Source organism: Leopardus geoffroyi, chromosome C1 (genome assembly GCF_018350155.1).
Source record: "Leopardus geoffroyi isolate Oge1 chromosome C1, O.geoffroyi_Oge1_pat1.0, whole genome shotgun sequence".
Lineage (NCBI taxonomy): Eukaryota > Metazoa > Chordata > Mammalia > Carnivora > Felidae > Leopardus > Leopardus geoffroyi.
In genome coordinates this window covers 221031244-221048585 of record NC_059328.1, presented here as the reverse complement: position 1 = coordinate 221048585, position 17342 = coordinate 221031244, and the positions used below count along the sequence as shown (strand labels likewise).

At 60.0% G+C, this 17342-nt stretch overlaps 1 protein-coding gene across 17 annotated transcripts in view; it reads left to right on the top strand.

Moving 5' to 3' along the window:
• Nucleotides 1-17342, top strand: part of ANKMY1 (ankyrin repeat and MYND domain containing 1) — a 51138-nt gene that overhangs the window by 13439 nt on the left and 20357 nt on the right. For 11 of the 17 annotated variants that reach the window (XM_045482368.1, XM_045482360.1, XM_045482354.1 and 8 more), the window contains 10 exons: nt 676-819; nt 6292-6764; nt 8596-8812; nt 8919-9182; nt 11799-12262; nt 13376-13547; nt 13827-13859; nt 14662-14802; nt 15192-15332; nt 16885-16992. In XM_045482368.1, the coding sequence (XP_045338324.1) occupies nt 676-819; nt 6292-6764; nt 8596-8812; nt 8919-9182; nt 11799-12262; nt 13376-13547; nt 13827-13859; nt 14662-14802; nt 15192-15332; nt 16885-16992 (2157 nt within the window). The remainder of the gene's footprint in view (nt 1-675; nt 820-6291; nt 6765-8595; nt 8813-8918; nt 9183-11798; nt 12263-13375; nt 13548-13826; nt 13860-14661; nt 14803-15191; nt 15333-16884; nt 16993-17342) is intronic. The other 6 variants (XM_045482359.1, XM_045482355.1, XM_045482361.1 and 3 more) reach the window with 6 other exon arrangements.

The window sequence follows — 17342 nt, the reverse complement described above, 5'->3', positions numbered from 1 at the left end:
GGGGTCCCGTTCCTACAGAGCCGTCTCCGAGCGTTGCAGGACCGGCCTGCAGCTGGCTGGCATGGGAAGAGCTCGCAATGGGCGTCACATTGTTTGACCCTCCTGAGGCCCCAGCAGGGAGGCGGGCCGGCACAGACCCGCCACCGGCATTTGTGGGGCTTGGGCCACGAGCAGAGGCCGGCGCCCGTGGCTCCGTGTAGCCACACCAGTGTTCCCGCGCAGGCCCATAGCTTGCCCCTGGGGTCACACATGGGGCCGCGCGGGTGAGCCGAGGCTGGTGGCCCACCCCCCCGCCCCCACCAGCCTGCTGCCTATAAACCCAGGCAGGCGTGGAGCTGAGCCCGGGTCGGGGCTCCGGCCCAAACCCAGGCGTCGCTCCGCAGTGGTGGCCATTCCGGCCCCTCTCCAGATTCCCCTACCGGAGCTAGGGCAGGCGACACGGGGGCCACCGGGGCCCGACCGCCTGGCACTTGCTCTGTGTGACATAGGGGACGTCTCTCATAGACTCGTTCGGCCCCCGAACTTGAAGGGGCCCCGTGGCCAGGTGTCCCTGTCGTCCGCCTCACTGCCAGCCTGGCGGGCTGCCTCCACCTGGGGGGCTTCCTGGAAGGCCGGGGTGGGGGGTGGCCAGGAGCAGCTTCTCGGACACAGCCTGTCACTGAGCGCTCTTCACAGTTGTACCGCGGGCAGTTTTACCGGGACCACCGCCACGGGCTGGGCACCTACCAGTGGCCCGACGGTTCCAGCTTCACTGGCATGTTTTACCTCAGCTACCGAGAGGGCTACGGCACCATGTACCTGAAGACCAGGCTCTTCCAGGTGAGGGGGCGGGGCCACAGGGGAGAGGGGGCGGGGCCGCCAGGGAGTGAGGAGGTGGGGCAGCCCCTGGGGGGGGGGGTGAGGAAGGGTGAAGGAGAGGGTCCCCCCCCAAGGGGTGTGTGAGTGTGAAGGAGGGTGAGGGGGCGGGGCGCCCCCGGTGAGGGGAGGTGTGGGGGTGTGAGGGGGCAAGGCTGCCCCGGATGTGGGTGACAGGTGAGGCCGCCCTGGAGTTGGGGGGAGGGGGGAGGGTCACCCTGGGTGCAGGTGAGGGGGCAGGGCCACCCCTGATGCAGATGAAGGGTGGGGCTCTGTGTGCTCAGGCCACTGGACAGAAAGATACTTAGGTCCTGGGGAAGTTTATTTGTGTAACAAGTGGCAACTTCCTTATTTTTAAAGATCGTTAACAGTACCAATAATAAGGTTCATGAAAAGAAAAGGAACATGAATGAGAAGACAGGATGCTTCATGACCCCATTTTCCAGAGCAGGGAGTTGTGTATCCTTTAGATTAAACTGCAAATGCACCATAATATTTACTTTTTTATACATGAGCTGGATCATTCCACATAGATTGTCTTGAAGCTTGTCTTTTTAAAAAAAATTTTTTTTAAATGTTTATTTATTTTTGACACAGAGAGAGACAGGGCATGAACGAGGGAGGGTCAGAGAGAGAGGGAGACACAGAATCTGAAGCAGGCTCCAGGCTCTGAGCTGTCAGCACAGAGCCCAATGCAGGGCTCGAACTCACGGACTGTGAGATCATGACCTGAGCCGAAGTCAGCCGCTCAACTGACTGAGCCACCCAGGCGCCCCTTGAAGCTTGTCTTTATTTGTGGAGGACATTCCTGGTTTTGCAGAAACAGTTGCCTTTCCTCCTTTTATTTCCAGACGGCATAACTTAGGGTACAGTCCACCCCCTTGAGTGTGCAGTTGTGAAGGTTTTCACGAGCGTGGAGTTGTATGATTACTACCGCCGTCAATGTACAGGACGGCTCCTTCTCCGCAACTGCCGGTGCCCCTTTGGGACCGGTCTCTCCTCCCACCCCAGCCCTGGCCAGTTGTTTTGCAGATGATTTGCCTTTGCAAGAATACCAGGCTAGTGAAATACAGTAGGTAGACTTTTGAGGCTGGTGCCTTTCACTTAGCCATCATATTGAAGATTCATCTGCCTTGTGGTGAGTCCGCAGCTCCTTCCTTAGCGCTGAGCACTGTTCCAAGTGCATGGCGCCGTTCTCCATTCCCAGATGACAGACGCTTGTTTCCAGCTTTTGTTGATTATGAATCAAGCTGCTGTAAACATTTATATATGGTGTTTTGTGTGCGTGTTTGTGTGCAAGCATTGTACCCCGTCCAAGCCCCTAATATATACTGGAGTCCATCTCCAGCCCCACCCCCTCAGCTCTCGATGACGCTGCTCTGCTTTTCATCACAACGTCCCCTTTTCCGTCATTTCAGATCAGTGGAATGGGTGTTACTGCATGTTCGATGTCTCTGGCTTAGGGCGTGATTCTTTGGAGATTCGTACGTATTTGCATATGGCAGCAATTTGTTTCTTTTGCGGTGAGGTAGTATTCCATTGTGTGGATTCGAGACACGTGTTTTACTGATTTGCCAATAGCTACATGTTTGAGTTCTTTCAAGTTTTTGGTTATTATGAGTAAAACCGCTAAAAACATTTGATTACAAGTCTTCATGTGCACACACGTCTGTCTTTTCATTTGGGTAAATACTGCGAGTGGGATCGCTGGCCGTAGGTGACGTGTGTGGCAAGTTTTGTAAGAAACCTCCGAAGGGTTTTCCACAGTGGTTGTGCCGTTTTCCATTTCAGCCACCAAATACGAAGGTTGTAGTTGCTCCACACCTTTGTCAGCACTTGGTGTTGTCTATTATTTTCATTTCAGCCACTCGTGGGGCGCCTGGGCAGCTCAGTCAGGTAAGCATCTGACTTCAGCTCAGGTCATGATCTCTTGGTTTGTGGGTTCGAGCCCCACATCGGGGCTGTGCTGACAGCTCAGTCTGAAGCCTGATTTGGATTCTGTCTCCCTCTCTTTCTGCCCCTCTGCTCATGCCATATCTCTGTCTCTCAAGAATAAATAAACATTAAAAAAATTAATTTTAGCCACTCGTAGGCTTACCGATTTTTCTTTCCCTGGTTCTTGCTTTTTTATGTCCTCGTTATGCAATTTTAGCTTAATCCAAGTTTCCTAAGATTTTTGTCTGTGTTCTCTTCTGCATATCATGGTTTTGGCTCTGACATTTAGGTCTGGGATCCGTTCTGAGTTAATGTTTGCACTGCACGTGAAGCAGCGGTTGGTTGGGCCTCCTCCCCTCCCCCGCCTCCACCTGTAGGCGGCCGGCTGATCCGGTGCCATCGGTTGAGAAGACTGTCATTTCTCCACTGCTGCTTGCGTACCTTTGTTAAAAACCACACTCGGAGACACGTGTCTGGCCGTCTTTCTTCATGTGATGTCGGGACTGATCCGTGGGTGCCGGTGTCTGTGGTCCTTTTCCGTCGGTTCCGACGGCCTCCTCACCGTACTTGTTGTGATTTTGGACAATATCGCTGGACCGATTTTGGACGATATCGCTGGACTGTCATTTCATTAGAGGGCGCAAGTTGGTGACACCCTAAATCTACGATCCCTCCTTCATTTATTAACTGGAGTTCTTTTGTCTACAACAGCCTTCATCAATCGTTTGGTTACTTTGAGGTAGTTTTACGGGGAAGGCAAAATGACACTTGATCTTTTCCCTTTTTGCCCCTCGTCAGGGTAATAAGTGGATGATTACCTAACACTCTTCAATGGCGATCGGTGGAGCTTCCTCGGGTTTTTTTTGTTTGTTTGTTTTTCGGATCTGTAGAAACTCACGGATTTTAGTCTGTTTGGTGTATCTCAGTACATTGTGGTTGTTACGCTTTTGGATGCCCACATTGTCACTCTTTGGTCGGGGGAGTTTGGTTTTTGCTTTAGTTTGGTTCTTGCAGTAGACACAGCTCCACCAGGTGTCGGTGGTTTTCTTGCCTTTTGTTGGGGCAAGGAGACCCCAGCTCATCCATACACTTCCTGCCCTGGTCCCAGGATTGACTGTTGATCTGGCCTGGTTCCTAGATGGGGCGCGGTGTGGAGAAACCACCGTTTGGGTGCTTATTACTATCGTGTTGGCTGGTTTTCATTTGTAGGCTTTTTCAGTAGCAGATCTAGATTTTTTTTTTTTTTTTTCTCTAAATGAGAAAAGACACCGTCAGTTCATACGGACGTCTCCAGCTCCAGTTTGGGAATACGGGGCTTTTACTCAACAGCCATGGTGTCGTATTTGCACGTCTTTCCAATTAGTCTTCAAAATCTTTGTTTCTAACGTTAGCAAATTTCCGATTTATCTCCCCCCCCGTGAAATATGTATGACGGTTTCAGAAGGACGGCGTAGCATTAGCTCCAGCGCCGAGGCTCCTAAAACAACTCAGGGCTCCTTTCCTGCCTTTTGTCCCTGGGACCCATCCCACTGGGAAGGTGGAATCCAATCACGTGAGCTACTGTCCGTCTGTGCTGCCTGGAGGTAGAGCTAGGATCACTTGTGTTGCTTTCATTGTTTAGGATTTGATTTTTACCGTCTTGCTTTAATATAGTTTGGTAATTCAGTAGAAAACGGATATTTTTCTGAAGGCAAATCCAGCAAACACGGTCCCCCCACAGGAGTCCAGCTTCCACGGTTTCTGTCCGGAGTCCTCTCTCGTCACCGGGGATTGTTTGTACAGCTTCCTCTTTGCATTTACACACCAGGAGCACACGTGCGCACACGTTCCTCCCCGCGTAGGCAGTGGGGCGTGCACCCTGGGCCGCCTGTGGTTGCCCTTCCTCCCGACAGCCCAGACCCCCTCCTCACTGCTCGGGAAGGGTCAACCACACGCGCACTTTCCTCCGGCCTTTGTGGCGCCAAGGGGCGCCGTGGTGACGATCTCGCCGGTTAATGGTTCCACGCTTTTGTCGGTGATCTTTGGGATACGTTCCTAGAGGGGGATTGTTTGGTCACCAAGTAAATGATATCAAAGGCAATTTTTTAAGCTGTGGCATGTAGCATCCTGGAGACACATTCTCCTTTCTTTAACCGTCGACATTACTGCCATCATATTTTACTAGTAACGTAACCGTTAGCGTTATTAAGAGCTTGCTGCTAGACGTACTGTTGTGAACGTGTGTGTGACTATAGCTTTGATCTCGTTGGGGTTGTTTCCTTACGATGTTAAGGAGATTATGTCCTTATGATAGAATCCTAGAAATGGAGCTCTTGGGTCAGCTCTTGGGGCATGAACGCCTTTGGTCTCCGCACAGACCCCCAGCAGCTGCCTTTCCGACCACGTGCCTCCCTGCACCCCCTTTTCTTGCCCCGTCCGCAGTCTTCCTTCTCGGCCCATCCATCCTGTGGCTTCCGCCGCCTCGGTGACGCTCCGGCGCTGCCAGGATGAATGCGTACCGCCTCCCCCCGGCCCCCGACCCTTTCACAGACCGCGGTGGCACTCGGTGCCCTGCTGCCACTCGGCAGATTCTCCCGGAAGTGCCTCTGCCGTCCCCACCCAGCTGCTTTGCACGATGAAGTCCTCCTTGGCGTGTCTTACTGTTCCTTTCATGTTCTTTCCTCTGCTCTAGACTGTGAACTTCTTGTGGGGGACTGTGTAGCTCAGAGACTTACACGCCAAGTAAGTCTGCAAGCCCGGGGCTCTGAGATAGGGGCCCTGTCCCAGGGCCCCAGGCGAGGGCGTGGCACCAGGGAGTGACACGGAGGGCCCCGCTGCGGCTCCCAGTGACCTCCAGAAGCCCTTCAGAGCCAGCTCTCCTGGGAAGCCTGGGAAGCCCCTCTCCGAGCTTCCCATCCCTTTTTGTGGGCCCAGCATTACCTTTCATCCAAGGCCCTCTTGGCCCTCCCCTCGCCACACATCCCCCACCCAGCACAGACCGCCCCACCCAGCAGAAGGGCCTCGAGAGGCCCAGAAATCACTGCACTCTGCTGGGTTCATGGGAAGCGGGGGGGTTAGCTCCCTTTCCCCCCTCCCTCCGCCTGTCTCCTCAGGTCACACCTGCCAGAGTCTCTCTGACCCAGGGCCCCGCATCTCCGCTGCCCCGGGTGGCTGGGCTGGGCCCACAATGTCACTGCTACAAGGGGTTCCCTGAAATGAGCCCACACGTGGTATCCCTGACACGCTTCCGCCTTGAGACTCCCGGTGATGTCCCCACCTTACCGGTAAGGCCACTGCTGACCACCCCGGGTCCGAAGCACCTTTCTCCCCCACTGCATTCCATATTTACACGTTTGCTCTGGGACACCATGCCGGGTGCATACTCGGCCTCCGTAAGTATTTGTTGACTGAATGAAGACGTTTCTCCTGGAATTTTGTTTTTCTTTGATTTTGAGAAAACGGTTGCAAAGCTTAGGGCCCTGCTGAACGACGTCTCTTGCCCTGGTGACTTTCGTTTCGCAGGGGCTGTACAAAGCGGACCAACGGTTTGGGCCGGGCGTGGAGACCTACCCGGACGGCAGGCAGGACGTCGGGCTGTGGGTCCGGGAGCACCTCATCAAGCTGTGCACGGAGGTTCCCCGCAGCTTCTCCATCCACAACTACCCCGAGTACTCGGGCTTCCTCACTCACTCTCCTGCTAGACTCAGCCTCTCGGATGAGGAGAAGGTGGACTGGGACCAGCCGGAGGGACAGGACCCCTTTTTCTACGACTATAAGCGGTTTCTTCTGAACGATGACCTGACTCTGCCTCCAGAAATGCACATTTACTCGACCGACAACAGCCACCTGCCCATGACCTGCTCTTTCCGCAAAGAATTAGACGCCCAAATCTTCCTTAATGACATTCCTCCATTTGCTGAGGATGAGGAGCCCTGGTTTATAAAAAATGAGACCCCTCTGATGGTCAAAATCCAGAAGCAAACCTACAAATACAGGTAACTTGCCCCATCTTTCTTTCCCTCCCAGGACGGGCCCGTGCTCGGCGCTGGGCTCCTGGGGGGCCCCTGGCACCTGGCTGAGTGACTCGCAGGGTTATTGCTCGGGTTCACGTAAAGGTGCTTCTCCTGTTTGAGGCAGTGCAACGACGAAGGGGGAGGGAGAGCCGTGCGGGGCCGGTGAGCTGGGACACACGCCCCGGGTTGCGAGCGTGCAGGTGCAGGTGGGTGCTGTGGCATCGATGTCTGCACGGGGGCCCGGGATCCTGCTCTCCTGCTCTCGGGAGGAGGAGTGGTCAGGAGGTTGCTGGGGAGCACGGAGTGAGGGCAGTCCCTAGGAGAGTGTAGAGCCTTGGGAGGAGCTGTGGAATAGGGTCAGCCGGGTTGATGGAGCCGAGTTCAAATCCTGGCTCTGAGACCTTGCGTGTGTTTGCTCCATGCAGGTCGGAGCCCGCGCTCCAACCTCTGTGGGTCATGTCTGCACACGAGGTGCACACGAAGAGATGTATGAGAGCAGGTCTGCGCAGAGAGCCGAGGGTGGGAGAGCCGGGTAGGGGTGGGCTGGGGGCTGGCTGAGCCTCTGGCTTCTGCGTCTGGGAAGGCGTGGAGCTGCTCCATTGGTCTCCAAAGACCAACCCAGTCTCCAAACCCCCAACCCAGTCCAGCCCTGGTAAAGTAGGCAGCCACCTGATGAAAACTGATTTTTTTAAGTTAAAAAATTTAAGAATATGTTCATTTACTAAACTTTGTCCCCAGATATAACTAGAGTATTTTAGAATCCAAGTTTTGTAAGCACAAGTGTTCACTTAGGCATTCGTATACCCACCCACCCATGTACCACACCTCCATCCACCCACCCACCCACCCCTCCATCTGTCCATCCACCCACCCACCCATCTATCCATCTACCCCCACCCATTCCACCCCTCCATCCACCCACCCCTCCATCCACCCATCCATCCCTCCATCCCTCCACTCCTTCACCCCTCCACCCCTCCACCCATCCACCCACCCCTCCATCCACCCACCCCTCCATCCGTCCATCCACCCACCCACCCCTCCATCCGTCCATCCACTCACCCACCCTTCTATCCACCCCTCAAACCACCCCTCCACCCACCCACCCCTCCATCCGTCCATCCACCCACCCACCCCTCCATCCGTCCATCCACCCACCCACCCATCTATCCATCTACCCCCACCCATTCCACCCCTCCATCCACCCACCCCTCCATCCACCCACCCCTCCATCCACCCACCCCTCCATCCACCCCTCCATCCCTCCACCCCTTCACCCCTCCACCCCTCCACCCCTTCACCCCTCCACCCATCCACCCATCCACCCATCCACCCATCCCTGTATCCACCCATCCATCCACTCACTTGCCCATCCACCCGTCCAGCCATCTACCCCTCTGTCCACCCACCCACCCACCCACCCACCCATCCATCCATCTCTCCACCCCTCCATCCCTCCATCTATCCACCCATCCACCCTTCCATCATTCAGACATCAACTGAGCCAGTAATTGTTGGTAAGTGTTGGGTACAGAAGCTGCCATAAATCTACGGGTTCTTGACCATGAAGGAGGTGATGTGTGCACAGGAGGCTGAAGTACGTGGTGGTGAATGGGCCACGGGACTTGCATACTCTCTACTCGAATAGCAGAGTGAGCGAGAAGTGGATGTGAGTGCTTGGTGCCGAGTGCCGGACCCATGTGTATCCCTGGCCTCCTTCCCGCCCGGGGTCCCTCCCTTGAGAACCCCTTCCCCAGCACAAATGGAGAGACGGATGAACCAGGGATGCCCAGGGTCCCCGCTGTGTCTCCAGGAACAAGAAAGCCCACACCAGCTGGAACATGGGTGCCATCTTGGAGGGGGACCGGAGCGGCTTTGCGCACCATGGGCCCAAGGAGCAGCTCTCCAAGGAGATGATCCTGCGGGCCGAGGAAGGGGACTACGACTGGATCTGCAGGATCCTCAGGGATGACCTCGCCAGCGCCGATGTGGCCGATGCCAAGGGCTACACTGTGCTCGCTGCGGCCACCGTGAGTCCCAGCGCCGGGTCGCCTCCCCTCAGCGGGGCCACCGTCCTCCAGCAGGGGCCTTGCCGGGATGCCTGCCGTCCTCGTGAGGCTGGCCTTCTCCCTCCAGGTTCACTGTCACACTGACGTTGTCAACCTTCTGCTGGACGGCGGGGCCGACGTGAACAAGTCCACGGACGAGGGCCTCACGCCGCTCGGCATGTGCTTCCTCCTCTACTACCCGTCCACGTCCTTTAAGCCCAACGTCGCTGAGAGGATGGTGCCCACGTCCCACGTCAGCCCCGTGGCCCTGCAGCTCCCAGCACTGTGCCCCGCCTACCATCCGCCTGTCCGTCTCTCCACCCAGCAGTGCACCTCCCCCCGCCTTGCACAGGTCAGGTTCAGATGGGGTGAGCAGACACTGAGGCCTGCGGGCGGGGAGTCGGAGCGGGGGGCGGGGCCGGCACGACGTCTAGGGATGTGTGTCCCGCGTGCGCCCCATGCGCAGTGGTTGGGGCTCTGAGACCCCTCCTGCGGGCTTCAGGGAAGGAATCGCAGGGTCGGGGAGTGAGGGAAGGAGTGAGGCCCGCCTCTGCCCATCGTGAATAATGTCGCCTGGAGCTTCCCCAGGCAGGCATTGGTGTGAGCTGCTCCCGGTGGTTTTGGGTGTAGGCCCAGCAATAGGATGGCTGATCACACGGAGGTCCCGTGTCTCATTCACTGAGGAGCCACTCTGTCGCCACGGTGGCATCTCTTGGCACTTGGTTCCAGCGCGGACTGGGGGCCTCCCAGCCCGGGGCGGGCGATGCCCAGGGGCTGGCTCCCTACAGCACAGGGCACCCTGGTGTCTGTCTTCTGAGCACCGGCCTGAGGGGCAGTGCCCACAGGGGGCACGCTTCCGCCCCTCAGGAAACCCTGGACCCTAACTGTCAGCCCCGCGAGGCCGCCCGGCCTTGACAGCTGCCGAGAAAGCCTTCGGAGGGGCTGGGGCTTTCTCTGAGCGTGGTCGGGGCCCCTCCCGGGTGGGTGAGGGGACGGCACTGGACAGTGTCCCCTCGGTGGGGTCCTTCCTTCACCTCATCGCGGGCTCCTGAATCTCTTCTTCGGGGAAAGGCTCTTACTGCACCCCGGCCTGTGCCCATGGTGCACAGCCTCCCTCAGCTGCCAGACACTCCCTGAACCTCTGCCTCTCCAGGGCCCCGGCTCTCCCCGGCCTGTGGTTCTTGACGTGTGGCCGCACCAGGTCATCAGAGTCCAGGGTGGGTGGGGGCACACCGGCCGGGGCCCCATTGTGTGTGGTGAGCAGGTGCACGCGGGGAGCCCGCCAGAAGCCCTGCTGCCCTGGATGGTCCTGTGTGCGGGAGGCGGGGCGGGGGGGGGGTGGTGGTCGCTGGGAGGAGGGAGACGACATCCCCGCAGGAAGACTGCGGTGGAGGGTTTGTTTTCGTAGCAGCGTTAACGTGTGCCTTGTGAGTGCCCTCTCCTTCCTGGTCAAAGGTTGTTAACTCAGAGTCATGACCAACTTTCAGTTTCAATGTGATCATAGGAACGGGGACCGGGGGAGACTGTGTCGGTCCTTGTGTTGCCCCTCGGCCGGGAGCTTCTGGGGACAGGGGCTGACTTTGTCTCCACAGCCTCTCCAAGCCCAGAGCATCTTCCGGGGGGACCCTGGCCGCAGGGGAAGCCTCAGTCATTATTGGTGAAGGCAGCGAGAACCCCAGAAAGGGTTTTATTTGTACACTTAAAACACTGGTAAAAATCGCTCCTCTCCTGTTCTTTGAAACTTCTTATTCTGGAAAACATGGCACGCACACAGAATAAGCGAAGACAGTGGCATGTGTGGGAGCTTGCGTGGACCCGTCACCGAGACTAAGCAGCTGCCGGCACGCGGCTCACGCACCGCGTCCACACCCCCGCCTCCCCCGCCAGCTGCGCTCATCTTAGCGTGGATTCCCCATCGACTCGCTTCAGCCAGAGACGTCGGCTGAAGACACATTCTTCTCTCTCCCTCTCAACACACCGCAGACACTAGCATCTCACCTGAAAACCTTGTTAAGTCCTGTGGGATCCCACCCAGGCAATTTTCCCGGGTTCCCACGTAACCTTCCTTTTAGACTGGAGATAAATGAATCCAGACCCAAACAAGTTCACACACCGCACATGGTTGAGAAGAATTACTCTCTTCCAGCCCAGGGCAGGCTCCCCGCCCTTTCCCGAGTCCAAGGAACCGGGTGGCTTTCCCGTGCCGGGCCTCACCGGCCGCCTCCGGGTGGGCAGCGCGCCCCTCTGCCACCTGCACTCTGTGCGCACCGTCCCGGCAGAGGGCCCCGGCCCGCGGAGCCGCCTCTGTCTACCATCTGGCCCTTTACAGATGTGGGTCGCAGGGGGTAGGGCCCCACTGCCAGGGATCCTGCCTCCCGGCTCTGGGACGGGGCCCAGGATCTGCATCCCTGGCCACGAGGATGCTGCTGGTCCCGGGACCACACCGGGGACGCAGAGGCTGTGCATCGGGCTTGCGGGGCGGCCTCCGCGGGCAGGACCGTAAGTGTGAGCCGCACTGCTGGTCGTGAGTGTCGCGCAGATGCCTCTAGGAACCGCAGTAAAAAGAGGTGGAACAGGTGGAATTAATTTTGACGTATTTTATTTCACTGGTGTCTCCACAGTTTAGCATTTCATTGGGTCATTAGCGTAAAGACAGGAGGGCAGTCTGCATTCTTTCTCTGGCCACGCACACACCGGTTTGGGATGGGCCTCACGCCGAAAGCTCGGTTGCCACGTGTGGCTGGTGGCTGCCATGTGGCTCAGGTTTCTGAGATGTGTGCTTCCCTCTCTCGGTTTTTGCAGAGTGCTTTAGCATGGTCAGCTAGAGGCCTTGAAGGTCACTCCCAGCCTTTAGGGCTGGTTCCTGCTAGAGAAATTGGTTAGATAGGATGGTCACTCTGATTTCTTTTCTTCTTTCTTCTAATCTTCTCTCTCTCTCTGTCCCTCTCTCTTTTGGTACTTTCCAAAGGAAGCTCCAAATATGCCCGTAAATCCCAACCTTGCCTTCTCATTCCCTGAAATGGCCATGGAGTCCATCTGTTTCAAGGACCTGGCGCCCACCCCGGGCAGCCAGGAGCAGAAGTCCATCGTGTGGGGCAGCGAGGAGGACCGTCTCTCCCCGGGTGCCCGGCTGTCCCAGGAGTCCCCCGACCTGGGGAGCAGCCCTCGGAAGCAGGACTTGTCACCGTGGGACAGTTCCAGTGACCTGGAGAAGGGGCCGGATGGCACGGAGGGGAGTCTGGACAGGTGCACGCTGGGCAGCCAGGAGACGGACTTCGAGTCCGCCGTCTGTGTGTGCGACTTCTCCTTCGGGCGGTCCCAGGACCTCCTGGAGAGGAGCGCCCAGGCCCACAGCATGCCGAAGGCCCCCTCCTTCAGCGCCACCGGCTTCGACAAGGGCACCATGAGGAAGACGGCGCTGGCCGTGGCGGAGTAGGTCGCTGGGGTGTGGGCGGCGGGGCCGAGGGTCACTTCGACGGGTGGATCTCCTGCTCGGTGGGCCAGCATCACCTCCCTGGCCACCGGGAGGAGGTGTTTCCAGAGGTTGTGTCCCACACCCCCTGAGCCTACAGGGGTGCCGTGGCGCCCGTCCTGCGCGCTGCCTCCAGGGTCTCAGCGTGGGCATTCTGTGCATGGCTCGGGGTTGGGGCCTGGTTGTGACCTTAGGGGAACGGTGGCAGTGAGAGGCTAGGAGATGTGCCCTGTGGCTTCCAAGGTGCAGGTGCTCATATACATGTGCCCCCCCCACACACACCTGAACACCCGCACACACTCACATGCACCTGCACACGCCCGCGGACACGCACTCTCCCAACCCGCACCTGCACAGCCACGTACACTCATATATACCCGCACACATATGTGCCCAGTGTGTGTGTATACGTGTGTGTATGTGGATGTGCGTGGTAGCCATGCATGGGTGTGTGTGTGAGTGTGCTGTGTGCGTATATGTGCGTACGTGTGTGCTCTGTGTGTGCGGCACGTGCCCGTGTGTATGTACACACACGTGTGTGTGTGGTGTGCACGCGCGTGGTCGTGCGCGTCGTGTGTGACGTGCGTGTGCTGTGTGTGTGGTACCTGTGTGCCTGTGCAGTGTGCGTGTTGTGTGTGGGCGTGCGTGCCTGCGTGTCTGGGTACAGTGTTGTGCCCTACGTGTACTGGGTGCTCTGTGTCATCCGCTTACAGCCACCCCAGGAGGGAGGGCTGGTCCCCACCTCACGCCCCGTGTGGCGGATGACCTGAGCAAGGCCGAGTGAGCACCGGACACTGGGGTGGGACGGGGCTGCGTCTGGACTCCAGCCCGGCGGGGGCCGGCTCAGGTGTGGCGACGGCGGGAGCAGCCCTGGTCCAGGGCGGGGGCCAGTGGCCTCGGGGAGGCAGGGTCCTGGGTGGTTCCGGGAGAGGCCGCGAATGCTGGGGCTCAGGTGCCACACGTTCAGCGCCCTCCCGAGCCCCCTTTACTGGGGAGCGTCGGTCCCGGCTGGGATCGGGGTGCTGTCCCGTGCCTGTCCCCAGCCTGTGACTGTGTCACCCTGGTCCTTTCAGACGCAGGACCAGGTGGCTGACCATCGAGCTGCTGCTGCACCGAGGCGCGGACCCCAACCTGTGCCGCGTGCCCATGCAGGCCCTTTTTTTTGCCGTGAAGGCTGGGGACGTGGCCGGGGTGAGGCTGCTGCTGGAGAACGGGGCCAGGACCGACATCCAGCTCCCGGCTGAGGTAGGACCCGCGGGCTGGGGGGGGGGGGGGACCAGGGGCAGGGCCGGGCTGGCGGGGGGCCCGTGAGGCGAGCGGTCAGAGGGTGCGGCGTGGCCAAGGCTGGCGGGTTCTTTTGGCTTCAGCCGCCAACCGGTGTCCCTGTTCAGGGGCAGGTGGGTCTCGTGTGGCCAGCCCCTCGGCCGGACCGCGCACCCCTTCTTTCCTGAGCATCTGGGAATGTGAGTGCGGGACAGTGGCATGTCCGTGGGAGACCCAGGGAACCTCGTGATAATCTTTCAGGTTTACCGATTGGACTCTGCCTTGGGAACTAAGGTCGTAACCTTTCAACATGGCTCCGAATCGGTTCACTTATTCTTGCCTTCGTTCATTCCCAGTCAAGCACCTGTTATTTACACAGTCCTCCTTCGGGGGCATTGGGCTTTAGTAAACTGTTGGGGTAGATGGTAGGGGGAGGAGGAGGGGGGTGCCTGTGCCAGGAGAGCACCTGTGCGCCGTGGACTGATGTCCTCCCGACTCTTCTCCAAGGGCGCCTCCTGTTTCCCCGAGACCCTGCTTTGCGGGTTCCGGTTGCGGGACACGGATGGCCCTGTGCCTCCGCCCCCTCGTGCTGCGTGCTCCTGGCCGGGCTCTCTCCCCCAGTCGGCTGTGCTCCCTCCAGGCTGGCCCGGGGTGTGCGCCTCTGTGTGGCCACCCCGACCAAGCACGGCCCAGCAGCCCGTGGCTCTCCCAGGAGTGGCTGGAGGGTTGCTGTGGGCGGAGAAGGACAGGCCTGGGCGGGGACCGGAGTCAGGAGCCGCATGACCATCCACCGGTGGCATCCATCCCGTGGAGGCCTGGCAGGAAGGGCGGGACAGCCGGGCTGTAGTGAGGCTGGCCCACCGGGGCCCCTCTGCGTCTGCAGGGCTGGTAGATGGAATTGGAGGGTGCGTGTCCCGTGGTCCCGTGCGGGCGGGCCTCGATGTCCTGAACGTCACGATGAGGCCCGGATGGTGCCGTGGGGTCTCCGAGACGTGTGGCACGAGCGGCCACGCTCCCACCCTGGACGGGGCTCTCAGCCTGGGGGTTTTGCTCACCTGGGAGCCCGGCCTCACCCCTGCCCGTGTGGCCTCTGCAGCTGGGGGCCCTGACCCCCCTGCACATCGCAGCCGCCCTTCCCGGGGAGGAGGGCGTCAGGATAACGGAGCTGCTCCTGCACACTGTCACCGACGTGGACGCCAGGGTGGCCGACGAGGATGACGTGTACAAGCCGAGCAAGGTGCCCGGTCCTGCCGCGGGGGGCGGGGGGTGCCACGGGCCCCAGGAGGTGCCCCTGCACACAGTGGTACCTTTATTGCCCTTGCTCTGAGTGGGGTCGGCTACTGCTCCGTGTGCCCCAAAGCCAGCGGGGCCCACCCCAGCGTGTGCGCCCCGCCGACCCTCTCCGGGGCGCGTGGGGGATGCACTGTCGCGTTCGAGAGGGTTTCGTGGGACGGCGCTGGGCCCCGCGGTCTGGGGAGGGATGCTCTTGCTGGCCTGTGGGAACCCGTCTACGTGTGAGTCTGCACCCGCCCGGTCTCCGGCCCAGCCTGGCCGGGCGGGAGCTGAGCGTCTGGGCCCTGGGGGGGCGAGGCTCGGGGCCAGCGCTGGTCCCCCCTGTCTGCACAGCTAGACCTGTTGCCTTCAAGCCTGAAGCTCAACAATGAAGCGGGCCCGGCCGGCATCTACCACAGCAGGCCTACGTGTGTGCCGGATGAGGGGGGCAGGACGGCCCTGCACGTGGCCTGTGAGCGTGAGGACAGCTACAAGGTGAGCCGGGCCTTTCCGGGCCGGGCGGCGTGCGTGTGTGGTGTGTGTGCGCACGCGCATCTGAACGTGCGCACGCGCGAGTGCGTGGACGTGGGCGTGTGCACGTGCGTTCCGTGTGCGAGCTCGTCCTCGTAGGCCGGTCTGCTTGTGTCTCCGTGTGCACGCGTGAGCAGCCTCTGCCTGTGGTGCTTCGGGGACGCGGGCCCGTGTGTCTGTCTGTGGTGGGGGCGGGGCAGGGCAGCGAGCCCACGGCCCCCGTCAGTCACCGTCTCTGACTCGGGACCCCAAGGCTGGGCCTGTCCTGCGGAGCCCTGGGCTTTGACCCTCCGGCACAGGAGCCTCTCAGAGGAGGCCGAGAGGTGGGCCTGGGGGGGAGCCGGGAACCAAACCTCACTCTGTGCTGTAGTGGCCAGTGCAGCCCGGGCCGCTAGGCCTCGGAGCTCGTAGTAAACTGAGCCTCCGTTTACGCAGCCACAAGGTGAAAATCGCAGCCGGCTTCTCGGGTCTGTGGCACGGGTGGTTTGCCCCCGCACAGCGTGGTGATGAGTCATGCTGCCTGTTGCAAGGGAGTGAGGGCCTGCGTGAGAGTGGGCGGGGGGCGAGGGAGCGGAGGTGGGAGGCACCCAGACCCCCCCCTGCTTCGTGGCATTCCCTGGTCCGTGCTCCTCGGGCTCCGGCCACTGTGCTGAGCAGAGCCTTCAGGGGTGCCCGCACCCCACGCTAGGAGGAGAGACGGCTCGGCCCCGGGAGGGCAGGCTGACCCGGGCCCGGGCCGCGCGTGCCAGGCCTGGGCTGTGAGTACAGAGCTTCCCACCCCACACGCCTGCATCTTTGCACCGATTGCAGATTTGGAAGCGTTATGGGGAAACAAAGCCGGCAGACAGTAGGGGCACCGTCACCATTAGGTGCAGGGTCATCAGGTCATCGGTAGGCCAAGGGCAGATGGCAGCTTCGCGCCCTGTTGAGAGATGGGGGCTGCCGCCGTCCAGCAGTGCAGTGTTCTGGGGGGAGGAGGGGAGGGAGAGCCCCTCAGCAGGTTTGGGCTGGCACCTACTTGGCTTGGCCGGGGCGGGAGGGGGAAGGGGCGTGCGCTTGGAGGGAGGCCCGGCCGGTGCACGGGGTCCACACACCTGCAGGGGGAGTCGGGCCCTCAAAGAGCGTTCCGGAATTGAAGCTGCAAGGGCCACTCCTCTCAAGCGCTGCCCTGCGCGGTCCCTGAGCCCTGGAGCTGGGCCAGCCCTGCCGCCACGGTCGTGCCGTCCCGACTCTCCCCTTCCTCTGAAAACAAGCTTCAGGGCAATTTGCGCGCCGCGAGCCCTTCCCGTTTTGCATCGGAAACGATGTGTGTTTGGAAAGCCCCTTCCCAGTCCGAGGATCCACCCACCCGTCCGGTCATCCGTCCCAGATTTGGAAGAGGCAAGGTGCTGGTGTGGAGGAGATAGCAACCAAGCGGCAGACTTGATTTTATGGCGTTTGAGTTCATGCTCGATGTCCGGTGCTCCTGGGAGTCCGGGCACCTCTGACCTGCCGTCCTGCCTTTCTCCTCACCCAGTGTGCCAGGGACATAGTCCGGCTCCTCCTCTCCCACAGAGCGAACCCCAACGTGCTGTGGAGCGGCCACTCCCCTCTCTCCTTGTCCATCGCCAGTGGCAACGACCTGGTGAGCATGTTCCAAACCCGCTGGCGGTTCACCTGCCACGTTCGTGCCGCTCAGTGGCCCCCGCCCTGGTCAGTGTTTGGGATTTGCTGCTGTCGTGGTGGCTTGGAGACGGCACGGGGTAAGGGGTGCGGGGGATCCCCTCTCCAGTGGATGGAGCTCCTCAGAGAAGGGGATAGGAAGGAAGGTGAGCGGTGAGGATGGGGGTTCACCTGGTGGCCGCTCCCTCGGGGTGGGTGGACCCAGTGTCCCAGGCATTGACTCCTCGGTGCACCGGGAAGGGCACCTTGGCCAGTGCCCACCTCCTGCTGCTGCCCAGAATGTGTATGTTCGCCATTAATCCATCCACCTGT